The 19,946-nt window shown below is 32.4% G+C and overlaps 2 protein-coding genes across 2 annotated transcripts; both read left to right on the top strand.

Annotated features, from left to right (window-relative positions):
• Window positions 1-5,758: 5,758 nt before the first annotated feature.
• On the top strand, window positions 5,759-7,632 carry LOC127791375 (transcription factor MYB15-like). Its single transcript, XM_052321207.1, has 3 exons — window positions 5,759-5,909; window positions 6,291-6,420; window positions 6,963-7,632. The coding sequence occupies exons 1-3, from the start codon at window positions 5,777-5,779 to the stop codon at window positions 7,471-7,473; spliced, it is 774 nt and encodes a 257-aa protein (XP_052177167.1). The 5' UTR covers window positions 5,759-5,776; the 3' UTR covers window positions 7,474-7,632.
• Window positions 7,633-14,733: 7,101 nt separating this feature from the next.
• LOC127791373 (transcription factor MYB14-like) lies at window positions 14,734-16,342 on the top strand. The gene is made up of 3 exons (XM_052321205.1): window positions 14,734-14,903; window positions 15,043-15,172; window positions 15,692-16,342. The coding sequence occupies exons 1-3, from the start codon at window positions 14,771-14,773 to the stop codon at window positions 16,215-16,217; spliced, it is 789 nt and encodes a 262-aa protein (XP_052177165.1). The 5' UTR covers window positions 14,734-14,770; the 3' UTR covers window positions 16,218-16,342.
• The last annotated feature ends 3,604 nt before the right edge of the window (window positions 16,343-19,946 follow it).

Raw genomic sequence — 19,946 nt, 5'->3', positions numbered from 1 at the left:
TCAGTCCTTGTTCATTCGATAGCGATGAAGGCTCTCTTGCCTTCTGTGGATGCTGTTTCCTTTCATGCTTTCAGCCGACTTGTGTGAGAAAAGCGGTTCCTCTGTTATCATTGGAAGCAACTTATTTATACAGATTTGGGGATCCTTATTTGGGGAAGTGATTCTCCTCGTTTTGAGCCTTGATCTTGCTGTCTTCGTGATCGATCTACTTACTATGTGTGTGGCTGTGATTGTATGAGCGAGAGAGGGTTTTCTTTGCTGGTTTGGCCGAGAGGCGTTGGGGCTTTTCTGGGCTTATGGTTTGAGAGGTTTGTTTGTGGCTTGTGATTCCTATTCGTTGGTGTTACCAAGAGTGGTAACTGGTCTTTCAGATCTGAGCCTTGAACGGTTAAAAACAGGGAGTTTGTGTTTGTTTACTTTAAGTTCTTGTTTTAATCTATATTTTGATTCGTTTTATTGCACTAACCTTTTCTATTTTGAAGAGATTTTCCGCAACAATTATTTTCCAAACCAACACTTTATGCTATCACATTTCTCACATTATATCTGGTACCATTCTCAATAAAAAAAAATTTCACTGACAAGTGCTCAATAACTGTTTGAATGGTGTTAAAATTTAAAAAATGACAAAAATCTTACTTAAATATAAAATTGTAACACTTCATATCGCACTCAGTAACAATAATTAAAAATTAGCGATAATTAATAATTGTCAATAATCTTTAAACTGTTAATATATTAAAAGTTGGTATTTAATATATATTGAGTGGGACTCATTGTGTTAAATGTCAATATCCCTCCCAATTAACCGTTGAAGGACTTCCCTAGGGCCAATGGCCCACGGTTAAGAAAAAATTAAGCTGGTGGCCCCGACATAACACATCGGTTTGCTTGACTTTGAACAAATATTAATAGATCAATGATCAGTTGCGCCATCAAAGTCAAGCTGTCTCTGGATATGCAACGTTATTCACGGCTCAGTACAAGTAAATTAATTTCGTGGAAACCATGCACCTACGTCCGGGACACGTTTAGGGTGGTTTTAGGGATGTAAATAATTTAGGATTTAAGGTTTAGATATATAAATTTTAAATTTTAAATTTTAAATGGTTTTAATTAATCTCATTTATATATTTATTTTAATAAAATTTTAAAAGAGTTTTATTTATGCTACTAAAAAGCTGGTGACCAATATTAATTGTTAGAAGATTTTTCTTGCTAATTTTTTAAGGTCGCGAGATTGAATTTAAACCCTAAACTTACTTGCAAGAAGTAGACTTTTTTGCAATGTAGACGAGGGAGTACATTAAGAAAGAAAATGGCATTTAACGACAGTTTTTTTTGTATATCGTCACTAAATCAGCCATCGTGGAGTATTTAGTGATGATTTTCAACAACTGCTGGAGTAACTACTGCAAATTATATTTTTTACGACGATTTTTAAACCGTCGCAAAATTAGTGATGTAGTGGTGATTTTTAAAATATTTAGCGGTGGTTCTTAGAACCGCTGCAAAAATTTTAAAAAAATTAAAATTTTAATTTCTCGAAAGCGTGGCTCAGGCCCAGACTCGCACACGCGCCTAGCCGCCCACGCACTCCTAGACCCTGCGTGCCACATGAGCGATACTAGAAATTAAATTTTCAGCCTTCCTCTTCCTCGGTTTCAAACCTGGGGCCTCTCATATGCACGTGCGTGCTCGAAATTATCTGATCTACCAAGCCTCTTTATTATATATATGTGCATATAAATTATATACAAATCCAATAACTATTTTTCAGAATTATATTTTATATTTTTAATATAAATTAAAAAATATTAATTAATTTATTATTTTTTAAAAGAATAAAGGAATATATTAAAAATAAATTAATTGAATTAAATAAAATAAATTAATTGATTAAAAAATAAAAAAAGATTTTATATATTTTTAAAATTATTAAAATTTTATTAAATTTATTTTTTTAATTTAAATTTTTTAATTAATTTTGTGATTAATTTAAATTTAATTTTAAATCTCTTTATAAGATTTTATATTTCTTTTTTTAATTTAATTTTTAATTATTTTCTTAAGTAAAATTCAAAGTTTTAATGAATTTTACGACGATTTTTTAAAATTATCATAAATGTTAATTTAATTTTAATTTTAAATTATTTAATTATTTTTAAATTTAGCAATGTTTCCCAAAAACCATCACTAAATTCAATTTTAAATGAATTTTGCTATAATTTGAAAAATTATCACAAATGTTAATTTAATTTTAATTTTAAATTATTTAATTATTTTTGAATTTAGCGACAATTTTTTAGAAACCGTCGCTAAATTTAATTTTTTAATAAATTTTATGACAATTTTAAAAAATCATCGTAAATGTTAATTTAATTTTTATTTTAAATTATTTAATTATTTTTGAATTTAGCGATGATTTATTAGAAATCGCTGCTAAATTTAATTTAATTTTTTAATTATTTAATTATTTTCTAAATTTAGTGGTAGTTTTCAAAAAATCGTCTCAAAATTAAATATTTTAATGAATTTTGTAGAGGTTTTGAAAAATCACATCAAAATATTAAAAAAATCACCACAAAATATGATATTTTGCGACGATTTTTAAAACCATCACAAAAATTATCAGAAAAAATGAATTTTTTTTGTAGCATGTTGATGACGTTAAAGGTGATGGATTATCTTCTAGAATAGCTTAAACTTAATATTATTTAACAATAAGAGACCCTTATGATCGAGTCAAAGGAATAGACATCCCTCGTCCCATCTCTCCCTTTGTCCTAAAAAAAAAAAATTCTTATACATATATCCTTATTTTTATCTTTTTACAAAATAAATTAAATATTAATTTATCATAAGAGAATGGACAGTGATAAATCTTGAAAATATAATAAAATTAAAAGTTTAAGGATAAATTAAGCAAAAACACGATATGACAATATATGAATTAACTACTAATAAAAATTTAAGGAAAAAATTAATTTTTTTGCTAAAATTAAAAAATATTTATAACTCAGATAAATTACACAAAAACACCATTTAAATGAAGCCTAATTCAAGGAACTGCCCCATCCTTAATTTTTAGGATTCACAACCAATAAGTACTCTTTACAATTAAAAACTTATAACACTTTAAAAGAACCTTTAATAAATCACTACTAATAATTAGTTACCTATCTCTCTTTTTGTTTCCTTTAATTTCCCCCTCCTCTCTTTAAACCAACTATGGCTGAATTCATTGAACTCATCAACCCTCGTCCCCCTCCCCTTCCCAGTTTCATAAACAAAGCTCTAATTATAAAACAAAATAATAAAAAGTAAAATGATAAAGTGTGACATCGCATCAATGGATAATTCATGACAAAAGTCACAAAATTTTGGTATCTTTTACAATTTAATCAATAAATTTTAATTGATTATAAAATGATCACAAAACTTTCAAATATTTTGTAATGTAATAATATTTGAGACTTTCTAGCATGTTTTCGCTAACACATCAATGTCACGTCATCAAAAAGGTATCAACTTTTACGAGAGCGTGCCGAAAAGTCTCAAATGTGATCACATTATAAAATATTTAAAAATTTTATAATTATTTTATAATCAATTAAAATTTAATGATCAAATTACAAAAGATACCAAAAATTTTTGACTTTTGGTGTGAATTACCTGCATCAATCAACTAATTCATTTTTATTTGGAGAGACAAGGCAGGCAGACCCACATATCGAAGACCAAGACTCACTTCTATTAATAACAATGGTTCATCGAGAGTTTGATTTCAAAGCATATATATATACATCACTGATTGTCATCAGTGATGTAGCAGCTCCTCATTGGAGCATGAGGTGGTGAATAAACTTGTTTGATTACGTCTCCCCTTGTGTAGTCAGCCACCTTCATGTTCTTACGTCAACGTAAAAAGTTAAAAAACTGGAAGAAGAAAAAAAAGTGGGAGAGCAGCTGGAGCATGGAGGGGCGGAACCAGGGATTTTTTATTCTGGGGATAAATTTAAATATACAAAATATATATAATTTTAAAAATAAAATAATAATAATAATATTAAAATATAAAAACTTCTTACAATTATTCTTTATAAATTTTCATATTATAAATTGTAATTGTTCAAAAAAATTATCTTTATTATTTAAATCTTTAAATTCGTTATGACCACGAAAAATTGTCTTTGTTGTAGAAGAAATCAAACATAATTAATTAATGCATTCAACGAATTTGATAATGACATTGTATTTGTTTTAATTGTTCAAAAAAAAACTATCTTAATATTTTGCTTTTGATTTATTAAGACCTTACAATTGTTTCGAAGTTGATTGTGTGCATTATTGGCATCTCCAATATGAATTTGAAATCTATATTTCTTTTTAAAATTATTAAACCCTTTTTTTTTTTATAAAAAATCACTACCTCCTTGTTCCCACTATTTGTTTTAAAAAGTCTTGATTTTGAGGTTGACACAGATTTCTATACAAGTAAGATCTTCTAATTTAATCTCGAAGATTAATATTGTTGTCCATTATTGAAGTTTTTAGCTTGGAATCCATAGAAAGTTGTATAAGATCAATTTACTCAATACTTGCTTTATTAACTTGTTTATTTTTTTCAATATAAATTTCTTTAATATTTGGTTTCTTTCCTTCACAATTTTCTCCAATACTTTATTTTCTTTGCATCATCATTGTAAAAAAAATAAAATTATAAACAAATTATAAAAAATATTATGATATTATTATTGAGCCATTATATACTTGTTTTCTTCAATATTTATTTTTTTATTTTTAGTAGTAAATTATAATATAACTTTCTTATTTTTAGTTGTAAATCATTGTGAGAAGTAAAATTTTAAAAGAAAAATCTGGCCCACTCCCCCACTGTGACTCTGGTATAGTATGTATGAACACGTGGATTGTAGAATAGACGAAATATGAACAGAAGACAGGACTGCCCGCCCATCCCATCCCAAAGGCCCCCCCCCCCTGGAAAACGGTTCGCTTCATCACTATTCACTTCTTCCCTACACGCTTTGCCTTTCATTTCACTATATATATATACATATATATATGTGCTCCACATTCTCCCCTGTACTATATTTGTGTGTGTGTATATATATAGTCTAGGGAGTAGGGTCTTAAATTCTCAGAGAGAGAGAGATGGTGAGCTGTTCTTGCTGCGAAAGGAGTGGACTGAAGAAGGGAACTTGGTCTCCGGAAGAAGACAAGAAGCTCAAGGATTTTATTACTAAACATGGATGTTCCAACTGGCGCCAACTCCCCAGGATTGCAGGTAAAGATCGATATCGGTGTTTGGATCGAAAGAAACATAGAACGAAACATATATCATCTTTACATATACTTGTACATGAAATGTTTGTTTCTCTTTCCTTTTTCCTTTTAATGCCTTATCCATCTGAATGGGAATATTAATTACGGCTAAACCTATATTTTCCGGAAAGTGCTCCTATGTACCCGGAAACATCTCAAATGGGGTTGTGTAGATTTTCTGAATGGGAATATGCAAAGACGAAATATCAACAGAAGACAGGACTACCCGCCCATCCCAACCCAAAGCCCCCCCTCGAAAACGGCCTGCAGCTTCTTCTCGCTTCATCACTCTTGACTTCTTCCCTACACGCTTTGCCTTTCATTTCACTATATATATATACATGTGTGCTCCACATTCACTATATTTGTGTGTGTATATATATATAGTCTAGAGTCTTAAATTCTTAGAGAGAGAGAGAGAGAGAGAGAGATGGCGAGCTGTTCTTGCTGTGAAAGGAGTGGACTGAAGAAGGGAACTTGGTCTCCGGAGGAAGACAAGAAGCTCAAGGATTTTATTACTAAACATGGATGTTCCAACTGGCGCCAACTTCCCAGGATTGCAGGTAAAGATCGATATCGGTGTTTGGATAGAAGGAAACATAGAACGATCTTTAATTACATGTACATGTACATGTACATGAAATGTTTGTTTCTCTTTCCTTTTTCCTTTTAATGCCTCCTAGCTAGGTTTATTTTTATCCATCTGAATGGGAATATTAATTACGGCTAAACCTATATTTTCCGGAAAGTGCTCCTATGTACCCGGAAACATCTCAAATGGGGTTGTGTAGATTTTCACGAAAAACATAAAAATCCAATTTTAACAACAAATTGGCCACCATATATATATATATACTAGCTAGTGCAATATTATTTTCATGAAATTATGGTTTTAATTTTTCTTTGCATTAATTATATATTATTGTTTTGGTTATCTCTTGAAGGACTGTCAAGGTGTGGGAAGAGCTGCAGATTGCGCTGGTTGAACTATCTGCGGCCAAACATCAAGAAGGGGAACTTCAGCAAGGAAGAAGAACAGATTATCATTCAGTTGCACCAGTCACTTGGGAATAGGTACTGGAATTTATTGCAATTTAATTTCTTCTTTAATTACACACCGTGCGCCTTTATATTTTGTACACAAATAAGTTCAAATCGGATGAATGGATATATATATATATAAATATATATTCAACAAAATAATAAAATTATCACTAAAAAATAATGTAACAAAGATCTTCTTGCAGGTATAATATAGTATGATAAAATCACCGGGTGATAGCTAACATGAGAATTGAATTGTTAAGAGAAATCTTTCAAATTAAAAGCTCTTATATATATATATATATATATACAGACACATATATTGCGCAATCCCTTTTAGCCCTTGGGGCCTAATTAGTTGCTTGCTATGGTAATTTAGGTTTAAGAGCGAAAAAGGTTAGCTTTAAAATGCAACTAGCCTTGGGTAGTGTCTTATTTATGTGCATAGCTGTCCTTAACTTGAAATCTGATTCACCCCTTTTACCGGGAAAAAGAATGATGCAATAATAATAGTTCTCTTTGGGAAATAGATTTGATCAGTTTAACATCTCTTTGCTATCTTCTTTGTACAGATGGTCTGCCATGGCTGCGCAGTTACCAGGAAGAACAGACAATGACATCAAAAACCACTGGCACACCTACATCAACAGAAACTCAAGGCAAACCCCAATCTCAAGACCCAAAAACTCTAGCTCCAATCATCCTTGCAGACGCAAAAAGACTGGACAAAAAAGAGTAGCATCACAACACAAGATTAATTCTTCCTCAAACTACTCTTTTACTCTCGAAATCTTTGAAAGCTCGCACTTCTCACTGCCGCCGTCGTCCTGTGAATCAAGCTCGCCGGCGCTAGATTCTGCGACGATGAACTCGACGAGCGTCGCCGCAGAGAATGATGCTTCGCCTTCCGAAGCGTTGGCCGAAACGGCCGGAAGTTTTTGGACGGAACCGTTTCAGGTAGACAAGTATGACACCACGAACGATTTTCAGGGAATTTTCTCGGCTCATTCTCCGGTTTCCGGCGAGGAATTTCTAGATTCATATGGCATGTGGGAGGAGTATGAGAATGTATTGAACTGGTAAATGGAATCTAGAAGAAACTAGCTAGTTTATCCATTTTCCCTGCATCGATCTCGCTGGCCTTTGGAGCACAAAATTTTTAGCCCTAAACGAAATGTGGAATGAACGTAACTGATAACATCATTTTTAAGGGCTTTTTGGACTTCAACTTATGCAGATGGTCTGTAAAGAACACAACTTGATTTCACTTATTAATTTTGATTGAAATTATGTGAATTATTATTACTTACTTAAATTTATACATGGTTGAGTAGAGATAGAAGTCACTCAAATCACAAATTGACAAAGGGGATATTGGTTATTATTATTATTATTATATTATTATTATTATTATTATTTTTTAAGTAAAAGAGATATATATAGATATAATTAAAATGTCTTTACAGAATACAATCTAGGGCATACCTTAGAAAACATACTCACATAAATGAAAACAGATACTCAAGATCTACACATGACAGAATCAAAACAACATAAGAAGAACACATGGAATAGAAAACGGAATAACTCCAACTTAAAAGTAAACAGTCTGAGGCAAAAGGCACTCCAAAACACGCCATCGTGATCAAATGAAAGACCAGGAGCAAATAGCAGACCTAAAGACAACCATGGAGGAGCTACCAAGCTAACAATGTGAACAAAGATAAACCATAGGACTAGAAGGAAAAGCGTGTATCAACTAGTCCTAGGACCAATACAGGAACACATACTTAGAACCATAACCATCAATATATGGACCTAAGCTAAGAGTGCTGGTTGGCAGGGAGCCGCCAAACATGTCGAAGCGCACAGCTCTGTAGAGTATGTGAAAAAGGGATGGTGACCAACCGAGCCCACACTACACACTGTATCTACTGGGGGGAGTTGGTTTGTAGACCACTCAGAATCTCGCCAACACCGGTTGTTGTGCTCACACCACAAAAAGTATACCATCGCCTGCAAAACTAAACGATTAGCAACATGCCAAGGATTCTTACCTTTCCACCGAGCCGCCGCCCATAAGACCCCCATCTCCTATCGACACCAGGGCCGTGCAAACTTCATTGCATGTTGGAAAAATGACACCACCTGCCTAGAATAAGAACACTTAAAGAATAGATGGTTGTGACTCTCGGACTCTGCCCTGCAAAGAAAACACCTATTAGGAAATGGAAGAAACAGATTAACAAGATCAAAAGTATATAATTGTTCCTTAATTGCTAACCATAGAATAAATTAACGCGTAGGGACTCCATACCCAAACCACACAAGCCGATACCAAGGGACTTGGTCATGTTGCTATAACAACCCTTGTAAGATAGATTTAACAGAAAAAGCACCACCTTGAGCCAAGGTCCAAGCGAGCACATCGTGGCAACCTACCCTAGGGGGGCCTGGCATCCGGTGCTAGATAAGCTCCATGGATAAAGATGTCCAGTTCGATGGCTACTCCCACCTACCATCAACAATGATTTCAGAGACACGAGCTGTAATTGAGATATCAAGCCGCCGGGAGAGCTAGTAGAGAAACGATCGACAAGGATCCCAAGGGAGTGCCACTTATCATACCATAGAAAAACACGACTGCCATCCTCCACCTTTCACCCAAACTTATCTCTGACCACCCGTCGAACACATAATAGTTTTCGCCAGTACTAGGGACACGAGCGTGGCACTGGGAGCATCACAGGCACTTGTTCTTAATCTGAAACGTGTGAATCCATTTAACTCACAAGGACTCTCTCGCCTCATAGGAGCCTCCAGATTAACTTAGTCAGCATAGCCTGATTCCATAGAAAAAGAGGTTTTAAACCAAGACCTCCCTGCTCCATGGGACAACACACATCACGCCATGTGACCTTAGCTTTGTGGGAATCCTCACCTAACCCATTCCAAAGGAAATTCCTAATGATGCACTCTAACTCCTTAGTCACTCGCTTGGGCAACAGAAAGACAGACGCCCAATATAAGTATATCATAGCAAAGACTTAATGAGCCAGCTGAAGCCTACCCCTAAATGAGCCAGCTGAAGCCTACCCCCAAATGACAGCGATTGACTGCGTCATGAGAACACGTACCCAACTCCTAACTCTATCCAAAATGTGCTTACAGTCCCCATAGGCAAGCTTCGTCGATAATAAGGGGACACCCAGGTATCTCATAGGGAGCTGACCTCTACGGAATACTGAGGCAAGTAACAGCCTCTCCCTCAAGGCCTCATCCTAGCAAGACACAAAGCAGTCACTCTTCCCTGGATTAGCACGGAGATCAAACATCAAAGCAAAATTCCCTAAGCACTCTTTGAGCATTCTAGTAGAAGCAACATCTCCGTGAGAGAATAATAAGAGGTCATTAGCAAATATGAGCATCGTCGTCCTTGATTAATTATTATTATTATTATTATTATTATTATTATTATTTCCCTTCTGCACATTTTCTATTAATTCAAGAACAAATTATTATTAATTAATTAATATAGGTTGATTAATCATGGATATATATAATTTTTGAAAAATATCCAGGAAAGATACCCTAATTTCATGTTTGAATCCAATTAATAATTAATTGACACTACAAGAATTTCAAGTTTTAGTTACGGAAGTCAAAAATTCGTCGCTAAATCAATTTAGCTATGGACAGAGTTTGGTTTTGATAATACTTCTATAAAAAATAAGGAGACATTTCGTGAATTTATTTAAAAAAGAATTCTAATAAAAATTGCATTTTCGAGTTAAGTTTTAAGAACCATTATTATATGTTGAATTTACACTGTTATTGTCAAGATATAATAATATTTTTTTTATGCGAGATAATGTCTCGATCAAGATGCAAGAGAGTGTCTCTTGATGTTTCCGAGAGGCTTACAAAGAGAAAAATAAATTTAGAGCACAAATGAGATCACTTGCAAACCTTTTGATGCATAAGTTATTTTTGTGTTTAAAGTGAAATTATAGTTTCATCAAGATTGTGAACATATCTTAGTTTAGTGAAAAATTCTCCTATTTATAAAGAGAAAAAAGACTGACAAGATAACCCCTAGACTCATTTCTATATAATACAATATCTAGATATTATTTCATTTTTGTGATTTCTAAAATTTAAAATAATAAAAACTTTAACAATATTATGATTTTTAAAATTTTTATTTATTTTTTAAAAGTAGTGTTTGTTTACATTTTGTTCACATTTAATAAATATTATTAATAGTTAATTATTATACATTTAATATATTTTTTATTTTATGCACATGAAATATATTAATTGATATATTTAGAATTTAAATAAATATATTTATTTTATTTATTTATAAAAAAAGTTAAATATTTATAAATAAACATTTTCAATTCATCTTAATTAATATATTTATTTAAATTAAAAATTTTAAATTTTATAAATTAACTTTTTTATATTCATCTTATGTTTAAATGTATATTTAGTTTTTTAAATATATTTATACATTAATATATTTAATTTTTTATAAAATTTAAATACATATATATTTAAATATTCATCTCAAGTTTAAATATTTATAAATTAATTGACTAAAAAATAAAAAAGTAAAATTGAAAATTCAAGTTAGGGACAATTTCTCGTTCGTCGCTAAAATAAATTAAAAATATTTTATAATGAGTGAAATGTATTTATAAAAGTAAAAAAAAATTAAAATTAATGATGAATTATTCAATCAATTGCTAAATCAGCGACAAATTCTCCAAATTTGTTGCTAAAATTAATTCTTTATTTTTTTAATTTTAATTTTAGCAATGCAAATAATAATCCATCGCTATTTTTAGCGATTAATAGGTGTTTTCGTCATTAGCTTTTAAATATAAAATAAAATTTTTATTTAACGACAAAAAATTAATTCTATAATTAAATAAAAATTTAATTTAACTTTTTTAATTATTCAGAGTTAGCAATAGAAAGACTTGTCCGTCGTTAATCTTTAGTACTGTTGCTATCTGGCAAATTCTAAGTTGCATGAATATACATATATATGATATATATGATGTAAATAACTTTCAATTATTCAAAGGTTTATGCCGTCACCAACCTAATTCTTAATCTGCGCCCGTTGACCAACGCGTGATTCATTTAACCTGGGGGAAAATTTTGCCTTGCTGTCTCTATCATCATCTTAGTAAAATTAAGAGACTCACTGATATTTTCAATCATCAGTATGAATAATTGGCTCTCTAAGATTAGCTTTAAGATGGCGTTCACACCGCAACAACAAATTAACCTACAGTTCAACTTTCACATCCATTCAACTTACAATTTATTTATTTATTTTTTTATAATCTTGCATCATCAGTGATTCTAGTACTTTCTGAGGGATGTTTGTTAAAACGAATAAAATAAGAGATATCAAGATAAAGTTAAATTTTTTTTTAAATCAAGATATAAAATAATCAAAATAATGTTGAGAAGGATTTCAAGATTTTTATCACAGTATTTGCTAATTTTTTTGGAATCCACTAATAATTATATTTTTTTTCTTTTTATATATTTATTAATCCATATGATAAGCACTAAAATAAGAGTTTTTTTTTTATTAAAATGTCCTTATTACCAAATTTATTCAAAATTATTTCTTAACATCAACAATAAATTTATAATTAAAATAATAATTTATGATTAATATGAATTATCAAAAAATAAAAACAATATTATATTTTCTAAATCCATTTTCAAAAAAAAATTAAAAAGAGTTAAAAAGTAAAAATAATTATTGTTGGAGTTACAATAATTTCACCTAAATAATTAAAAATTGCAAAAACATATTTTCATAATAGATAATAAAATATAAAATTAAATAAAATAATTTAAAAATTGGTGAAAGGAATTGTATTAGTTAATAAAATATATATAGAGAGAGAGAAAGAAATTTAAATCTTAAAAATTAATGAAAAGAATAATATCATTTAAATTTTAAAAATTGTCAAAACATATAATAATTTAAATAATATTAATTATAAAATTTAAATAAATAATTATTTTTAATAAATTTTATTCTTTAAAATGCATTAAATGACATTGACTATCTAACAAGGGGCATATAAGTAATTGAGACTTATCTTAAAAGAGTTAGATAAATTTATTTGTGGTAAGAGGTTAGATAAATTTATCTTAAAAGAGATAGATAAGAGATCGTGAGAACTTTTTTTAAAAATAATCAAATAAATTTAATAAATACATTCAAAATATCAAATATTCAAAATACTTTTTATATTTTATCTTTTCTCCGTCCCCTAAACATACATAATAATTGGGGAGACGTCAGCAAGAAACACGTCTTCATGGTTAGACGCTAAACATACATAATAATTGGGGAGACGTCCGCAAGAAACACGTCTTCATGGTTAGACGCCGTTCGGAGAATCTTCATCAACCCATGTCAAAGTCGAAGGGACGTGCATATAAATAAATATATATTTACTCAGCGCATGCGATTCGTTCACTAATTATTTAGTATTAACTAATTAATTAATTGAACTCCTTTCTTTAAATCATGTGACTAAGTTAATTAACAATATTTCCTACGTGCATCCGAGACTACAACTATTTGCCCAGATCTTGCCCTTTCTTGTTCAATAAAACAAATAAGTTTTCTATTTGTCCTCTTGTTCTTTATCCTTATTCATTAGCAGACAAGGAACGATTTTACTATATCTTTTGGAATTCATTATTTTGATGATTTGATCTTTATCAACGTGACAATCGTTCCCTAAACTCATCATTTTATCCTTATCGAGATGATTATTATTCTCTAGAAAATCTCAGGTTCCATCAACTTGAAATCCATTCCCCAAAAGGGTTTGTTGCTCAACCTCGATTGTTATCCATTTTTAATCTGAAATTACTACAATCCTTGTCACAATTGTAGATTCACTTTCCTTTTTTGCTAAAATAAAATATTAAGGTTGAAGCCTTGAAAAAAGATGATATATAAAGAGGCCACAACTAGCTAATTAAATAAGGAGACAGGCCGGAACCAAACAAAAGGTAAAACATACGGGAATCTACGAATTACAAAGGATAAACACAAAGAAAGACTAGAGTATGCTGTAGTTGAGAGAATTTAGGTAGATTGGGTAAGAGCAAAATCAGTGGCTTAATCAAATTAAGTTTTTTTTTTTTTTTTTTCTCTCTCTCTTGAAGATTGATCCAACACAATTGTGGTCGGCACATAGGCAAGGACCAAGAAAGTCAATACCAAAAATCCCACTCCCATTGAGCGTACAACAACGAAGATTAACAAGCAACTTTTAGATTTAAAATAGAGATCGCTTGTGAGACGAAGAAAGGGGGGAGAATGGAAAGGGCTAAAGGGATAGGAGAAAAGGGAAAATATTCAATCTCGGGATGTGGATACAAAGCTTTTAGGAGAAATAAGGTGAAGGATATACTTGAAAAAAAGGTACTGAACGTCAATGATCAGTAGGGATTGACAATTGCCTCAACAATGAAAATGAGGCTAATGGCAGCAAAAATGGGGCAGCAAAGACTAGAGTTTATCTCTCTAGTGGCCTGATGAGGTCGGAGTCTTTTTATGATACTATTATGATACGTAAAGTCAATATCATATTTTGATGAATTTTTTATAAGAAAAACACTTCCTCAAAATAAATTATTAAATTCACACTCAAACTTTCATGTGCATGCATGGTTGATATACGTAGTTGGTAAATTATTAGATAAATTTGTGACTGTGGTTTCACACTATAGCCCCCACCCCAAAAAAAAAAAAGTGGGCTACCAGTGGCATTTTCGTAAACTACTTAACAACCAATTTTTTATTTCCCACCCAATATCGTGTGAGATTTCTACATAAAAACTTAATTGGACAGCAGTTACCTATAATTGATCTAATCCCCATGGTTCGTGGATCTGTTTGCACACAAAGCATATTAAAAGAATGAATAAATCCAAACCAGCATGTGAAACATGAGGTAAACAGGCAAAATTCAATGGATCGTTGTGTATAATGTTGTCTTGAAGTACACAAAAACAATTGCTAAATTTCTTTGCAAGAAGCAACTGGATATAATTGTTTATCGTCATAAAATTAAGGAAAAATACTATTTGTTGTGGGTATAAGAATGAACTATATATAAGAGAGTTATCATGGGCACATCATTGTACATTGTCAATGCATTAATCCATATAGCAACTACCCCCCTTGACCTTTTCACCCACATGAAGCTTCTTTGTGACCTCTCCACGACACGTTCTTGATTTAGGGTTATAAATAGGGACCGAGGTTCGTGAGATTTAGGTATTGCTCGGAGCTTATGGTCTTGTCAGAGAGAGAGAGAGAATGGTGAGAGGACGGAGCATTGACAGAAATGGAATGAAGAAAGGAGAATGGAGCCCTGAAGAAGATAACAAGTTGAAAGTTTACATTCACAGATATGGCCACTGGAACTGGCGTCAACTTCCCAAGTTTGCGGGTATATATATGGCCTCTCTCTCTCTCTCTCTCTCATCAATACCATTTTCTTCATGAACTCCTAATTAATTTGACATGGGTGCTATTTTTTTTGAGATGTAAAACGATTGGCTAATGGAATATATTGTTTGTTTGATCAGGTCTATCGAGATCAGGGAAGAGTTGCAGGCTGCGGTGGTTGAATTACTTGCGTCCAAATGTGAAGCGGGGGAATTACAGTAGAGAAGAAGACAATCTCGTCATGCACTTACACGAAAAGCTAGGAAATAAGTACGGATTATCATACTAAACAAACATCCACAATTTCGCTTTTAAATAAAACATATATGTGTGTGTGTGTATGCGTGCGTGTGTATCGACATACATGTATATGATTTGCATACCCAGTTTGGTGATGATGTTCAGCTCAAATTTATCGATCTGAATCGTATATTATTGGCCAATTAGATTCCACAAGACACTACAGAAAGATAGGCTTTAATGACCAGGCTCATTAGCCCCTTTTGTTTCGCCCTTAATTAAACTGGAAATAACTTTGTGACGAATGGTCCACCAAGACCGAAACGACAGAGAGTACTCTTTGCCTTTGAATATATTTACATCACCATATTCAAAGACTTAATGGACATTCTCCATTCTCCATCCACCCTTTGCCTCTGAACTACGAACCTGCACGAGGTGTCATATTCTCGCTTGACCAGTTTCTTTCCAATTCATGAGCAAAATGATAAGTACTTGTAAGGCACTCTCATAATTATAATCTTAATCTTGAGCTTCTCCCATTTGCAGATGGTCAGCCATTGCTGCAAAACTACCAGGAAGAACCGACAATGACATAAAGAACCACTGGCACACACACCTCAAGAAGCGCCTCAAAGCAAATCAACCGACATCTGAACTGATCAAAGAGAAGATTACTTCCTCCGGCGAAACTTCCCAATCGGAAGCCAACCAGCCGGGAGTGCAGTCCGGCCAAAAGCAGCATTGTGAAGCCGGCCAAACGAGTGATGAATTGGGCTCCATAGAAGCTGCCAATGAACTAACTGATCTGCCATTTTCCTGGGAAAATTCTTGCAGTGAATTCTCCTCCATGAACTCTGTATATGAAGTTTTAAGTGACATAAACTGGGCTGCAGAAGATAGCATCCTTTCAATGGAAGATTTCTGGACAGAACCATTAATTGTAGAAGACACATTTACAGATTACTATCAAAGTGGGTTTTCATGGAACTTGATGGAGGAAGGACTAGTGTCTCCGTATTACTACGATCATGGAATTGACGTGTTCAGCCAAATTCTGGAAGATTTTCCGTGAAACTAAGAGTCTTTGTTTTTGCTATAAGTGGAAACTGATAGCTAGTTACTGAAATACCTTGTCGCCTCTTTATTAATGTCTTTTTGCTGGAACTTAGATTAGGAATATTCTGGAAATTGCCTGATTTAATTATCTCCTCCACTTCACTAGGGATACATGCTATTCTATTATACAATTTTTATTTGAATTTTAAAGTGTCACTACCGCCTCATTTTAGGATTTTTTTAGGGGATTAGAAGTCTTTAAAAATAACATTCGCTATGCAGAAATTAAATATACAATTGTATATTGAACTGAAAATTATTTCACAAATCTAGAGGAGCACACGTGTGATTTTATAGGAGGAATTTTATGTGATTTAATAAAAATTTATTTTAATATTAATCAAAATAAAAAATAAAAGAACATTAATTTAAATTAATTTTAATATAATTTAATAAACTGAAATGACCATTGATTTATATTTTATTTATTTGAGCTATCGTATTCAACCTTGAGTTTGCTTGTGAAATAAAATAATGCATCAGTCAATTGGTTCTTCGATTAAAGATTTTGTTTCAGTTAGATTATTGGTTTATGGTCGGTCATGTCTTTATTTTGTAGATGGACACTGAAATAGACAATGAAGCCAATATAAATGAAAATGAGAAGCTGCAACAAGAAGGTACCTCTGCCCACAAAACTGGTGACAGATGGAAACCCTTTCACCAAAAATGAAAAAGACGCAAAGTGAAGGTTAGGGATGTTTGGAAGCAATTCATAAGTCTGAGTAATGATAAAAAAATTTTATAAAATTATCTCTAACCATACTCTCTATTCTAGTCTTCATTATATTGTAAATAATTCATTTCATATTAATTTTTTTATCTCAAAAACTATACTTACTCCAACCACACACCCTATTATACTCTATTTGATTCCCTATTTCATTTATTTATTAATAAACTTCAATTCTAAGTGTATATTGTCAAGTCATGCTTGATAGAATGTGGAATTAATCAGGTTTTCACCATCAGAGTGCTATAGTTCTACTAATGAAGCCATTAGACATTTGAAAACAAAGAAAGGAAATTGGAAGGGAACAGCCACGGATCATGAATTTTTACATTTAAGATGTTGTGCTCACATAATCACTGTTGTTGTGAAGGAATGGTTGAAGGAAGTTGATGAATCTATTCTAAAGATTTGAAACTCTATAATGCATGTTGTTATGTTTTTGATATTATTTTGATTTTGAAAAACATCATTATTTTTTATTTATAAAAAATGTTTTCATAGCTTTTGATTTTCAAAATATATAAACATATAAGCTTGAAATTTGACTGTAACGCCCCGTTTTCGCAGAACTCGCATTATCTCGAGATTTCGAGAATATATATATATATATATTTTTCCAATATCATACACACAACATAAGCCTCTCAAAATATATACCTTCATCATAATCATTTTCTGACAATCCCGATCGTACCTTCTCAGCATGTCAAAATTAATAGACTAAGACAGATATTATCAATCACATCAGTAGAAGTAAGATCGAAACATCAATGATATATAACCGACAAATTCATTTTACAGTTAAATAACCAAATCGATGTTTCACATAAAAATATCAAAATATTATATAATCTCTAAAAATCGTAATCATAGACAAAGACCTATGAAAACTCAACATAGCAACTATATCTTGACGACATCATTTCCCTTGGAGCCACTGTTTTCACCTGGAACGTTTAAATATTCCAGGGACATAGTCCAAATTAGATGCTGAATCATCTAAGTAAGGGTTCAAAAATATTTTCATGAATATATGCAAAATCATGTATAAAATCGACAAATCCTGACATGCCCCAGTTTAAGAGAATCTCACATAGCACTTAGCCCTAACCGGGGAAAATGTAATCTCTCTAAAGGCAACACGACCACATCAACCCATTGTCAAACACAATCCTGCTTAAGAGGGACAACCTTGACATATGAATCTGGGAATCACCCCATTGTCATTGTTAAGCATTACGCTCCTACTCAAAAGCATTCCAAAACCCAATGCAACCCTAGCCCCAATAGTATCACATCAACACTATCCTCGGAATCAACAACACCTCGGTATTAAAGCTATTGCTCAAAGGAACCTGGGGAGGTGTCCACTCTCAACCCCGCCACTTGAGCCAACAACCAAGGTGGTGTCCACTTTCAGCCCCGCTACTTGAGTACCGCAGGGTGAAGTCCGTCTCAGCCCTGTCTCAAGTGGGTCACATAGCATTAATTCCTATTGCGCATCCCGAGTGCTGTCACTCAAGGGCCACATCACAGGATTACAACCCACGTCCTACATGGGCAACACACAACATGCCAATGCCAAAAATCATAACATGTATGACATAAAATCAACATCTCAATGTATGCAATTTACCGTACGAAATTTAATATGTGCGTACGAAATTGAATATGTACGAAATTTAATGTGGAATGAACAACTCACAGTAAATCATTCACATGCCACAAACAAGTTTTTTTCGGTAGAACCACTCACCTTGAACGTATTTGGATTGCCTCGATCCTCGTGCACTGCCCCGATTCTCGTGCCAAGCGTACTATAGCTCAACCTTGAGTCTCAACTATACCCTACACATCATATGCATTCAAAGGAAAATCAATATCTATTTTCCCAATTTTCTCATAAATTTTCTCTAATTTCTTCCTAATTTTCTCTCGATAATTCAAAATAAATATCTCTTCAAGCATTTTTTCCAAATTTTTCTCCAAAATAATTAATAAAATAATATTTATAAGCCTCTGGAATTTTCTGGAAAATTTCCAGATTTTTTTCCTATTTTCTCAAATTTCCATAATTACTTTTCCTTGAGAAAATTTATTTCTCCTTGATTTCCTTCGAATATCCTCCAATAAAAATCATCAAAACACATAAAATAAATTCCTTATCCTTATGGAATTTTCTCAGAATTTTCTAAAAATCCCTCCTATTTATTTTCCATTTACATTTCCTTTCAAAAATAAAAAATAATTATCTCCTCAAGAAATGTTTAAGATAAAAATTAATCAAAACAAAATATTTATTTTTCTTGAATTTATGGATATTTTTCCAGAATTGTATTTCCCTTATTTCTATTTTTTCTCAAATTTTCTTTATTTTTAACATTTAAAAAAATATAAAAATACCTCCGATCATTTTCTCAGGTGACCGGCGACTTGCTGCAATGGCTGATCCGACGACACCGCCTTGAAGATCTCCTCAAGACCATCACAATGGTACCCTCACATGGCCAAAAAACTCACCGGAAATAGCCCAAATAGTTGATTTACAGTCCGGCTCCAACGAAGCTTCGCGTTTTCTGGCATGCTTCGAAATACCTTCAAACTTTAGTGAAACTTCACGAAATTCTCTAGAAATGATCCTTAATACATGGAGAATAAAAGCCCCTTATCCCAGACCTCTGATTCGCTCCCAAACATGAGAAATCTGAAGTAAAAATTTTGATGCATTCGGCCACATTCGAACCTCTATTTATACCAGTTTTTGAAGCCCAAACGAGTCATACCTGGTCAAATCGACGCCTCTATCATCCTTACAACCATTTAATGGCCTCAAATCGTGATCATTCGATATGAATCGTCCTTTCCCAAAAATTCGATGACCGCAGCCATGCCTCGCTATTTTCTGTCAAATCACAACCATACTTGGCTGATCTCGATCCTAATCAAACCCCC

The sequence above is a fragment of the Diospyros lotus genome, chromosome 15 (assembly GCF_014633365.1).
Source record: "Diospyros lotus cultivar Yz01 chromosome 15, ASM1463336v1, whole genome shotgun sequence".
Lineage (NCBI taxonomy): Eukaryota > Viridiplantae > Streptophyta > Magnoliopsida > Ericales > Ebenaceae > Diospyros > Diospyros lotus.
Note: the sequence above shows the minus strand (reverse complement) of the source record. Positions and strands in the feature narration are given on the sequence as shown.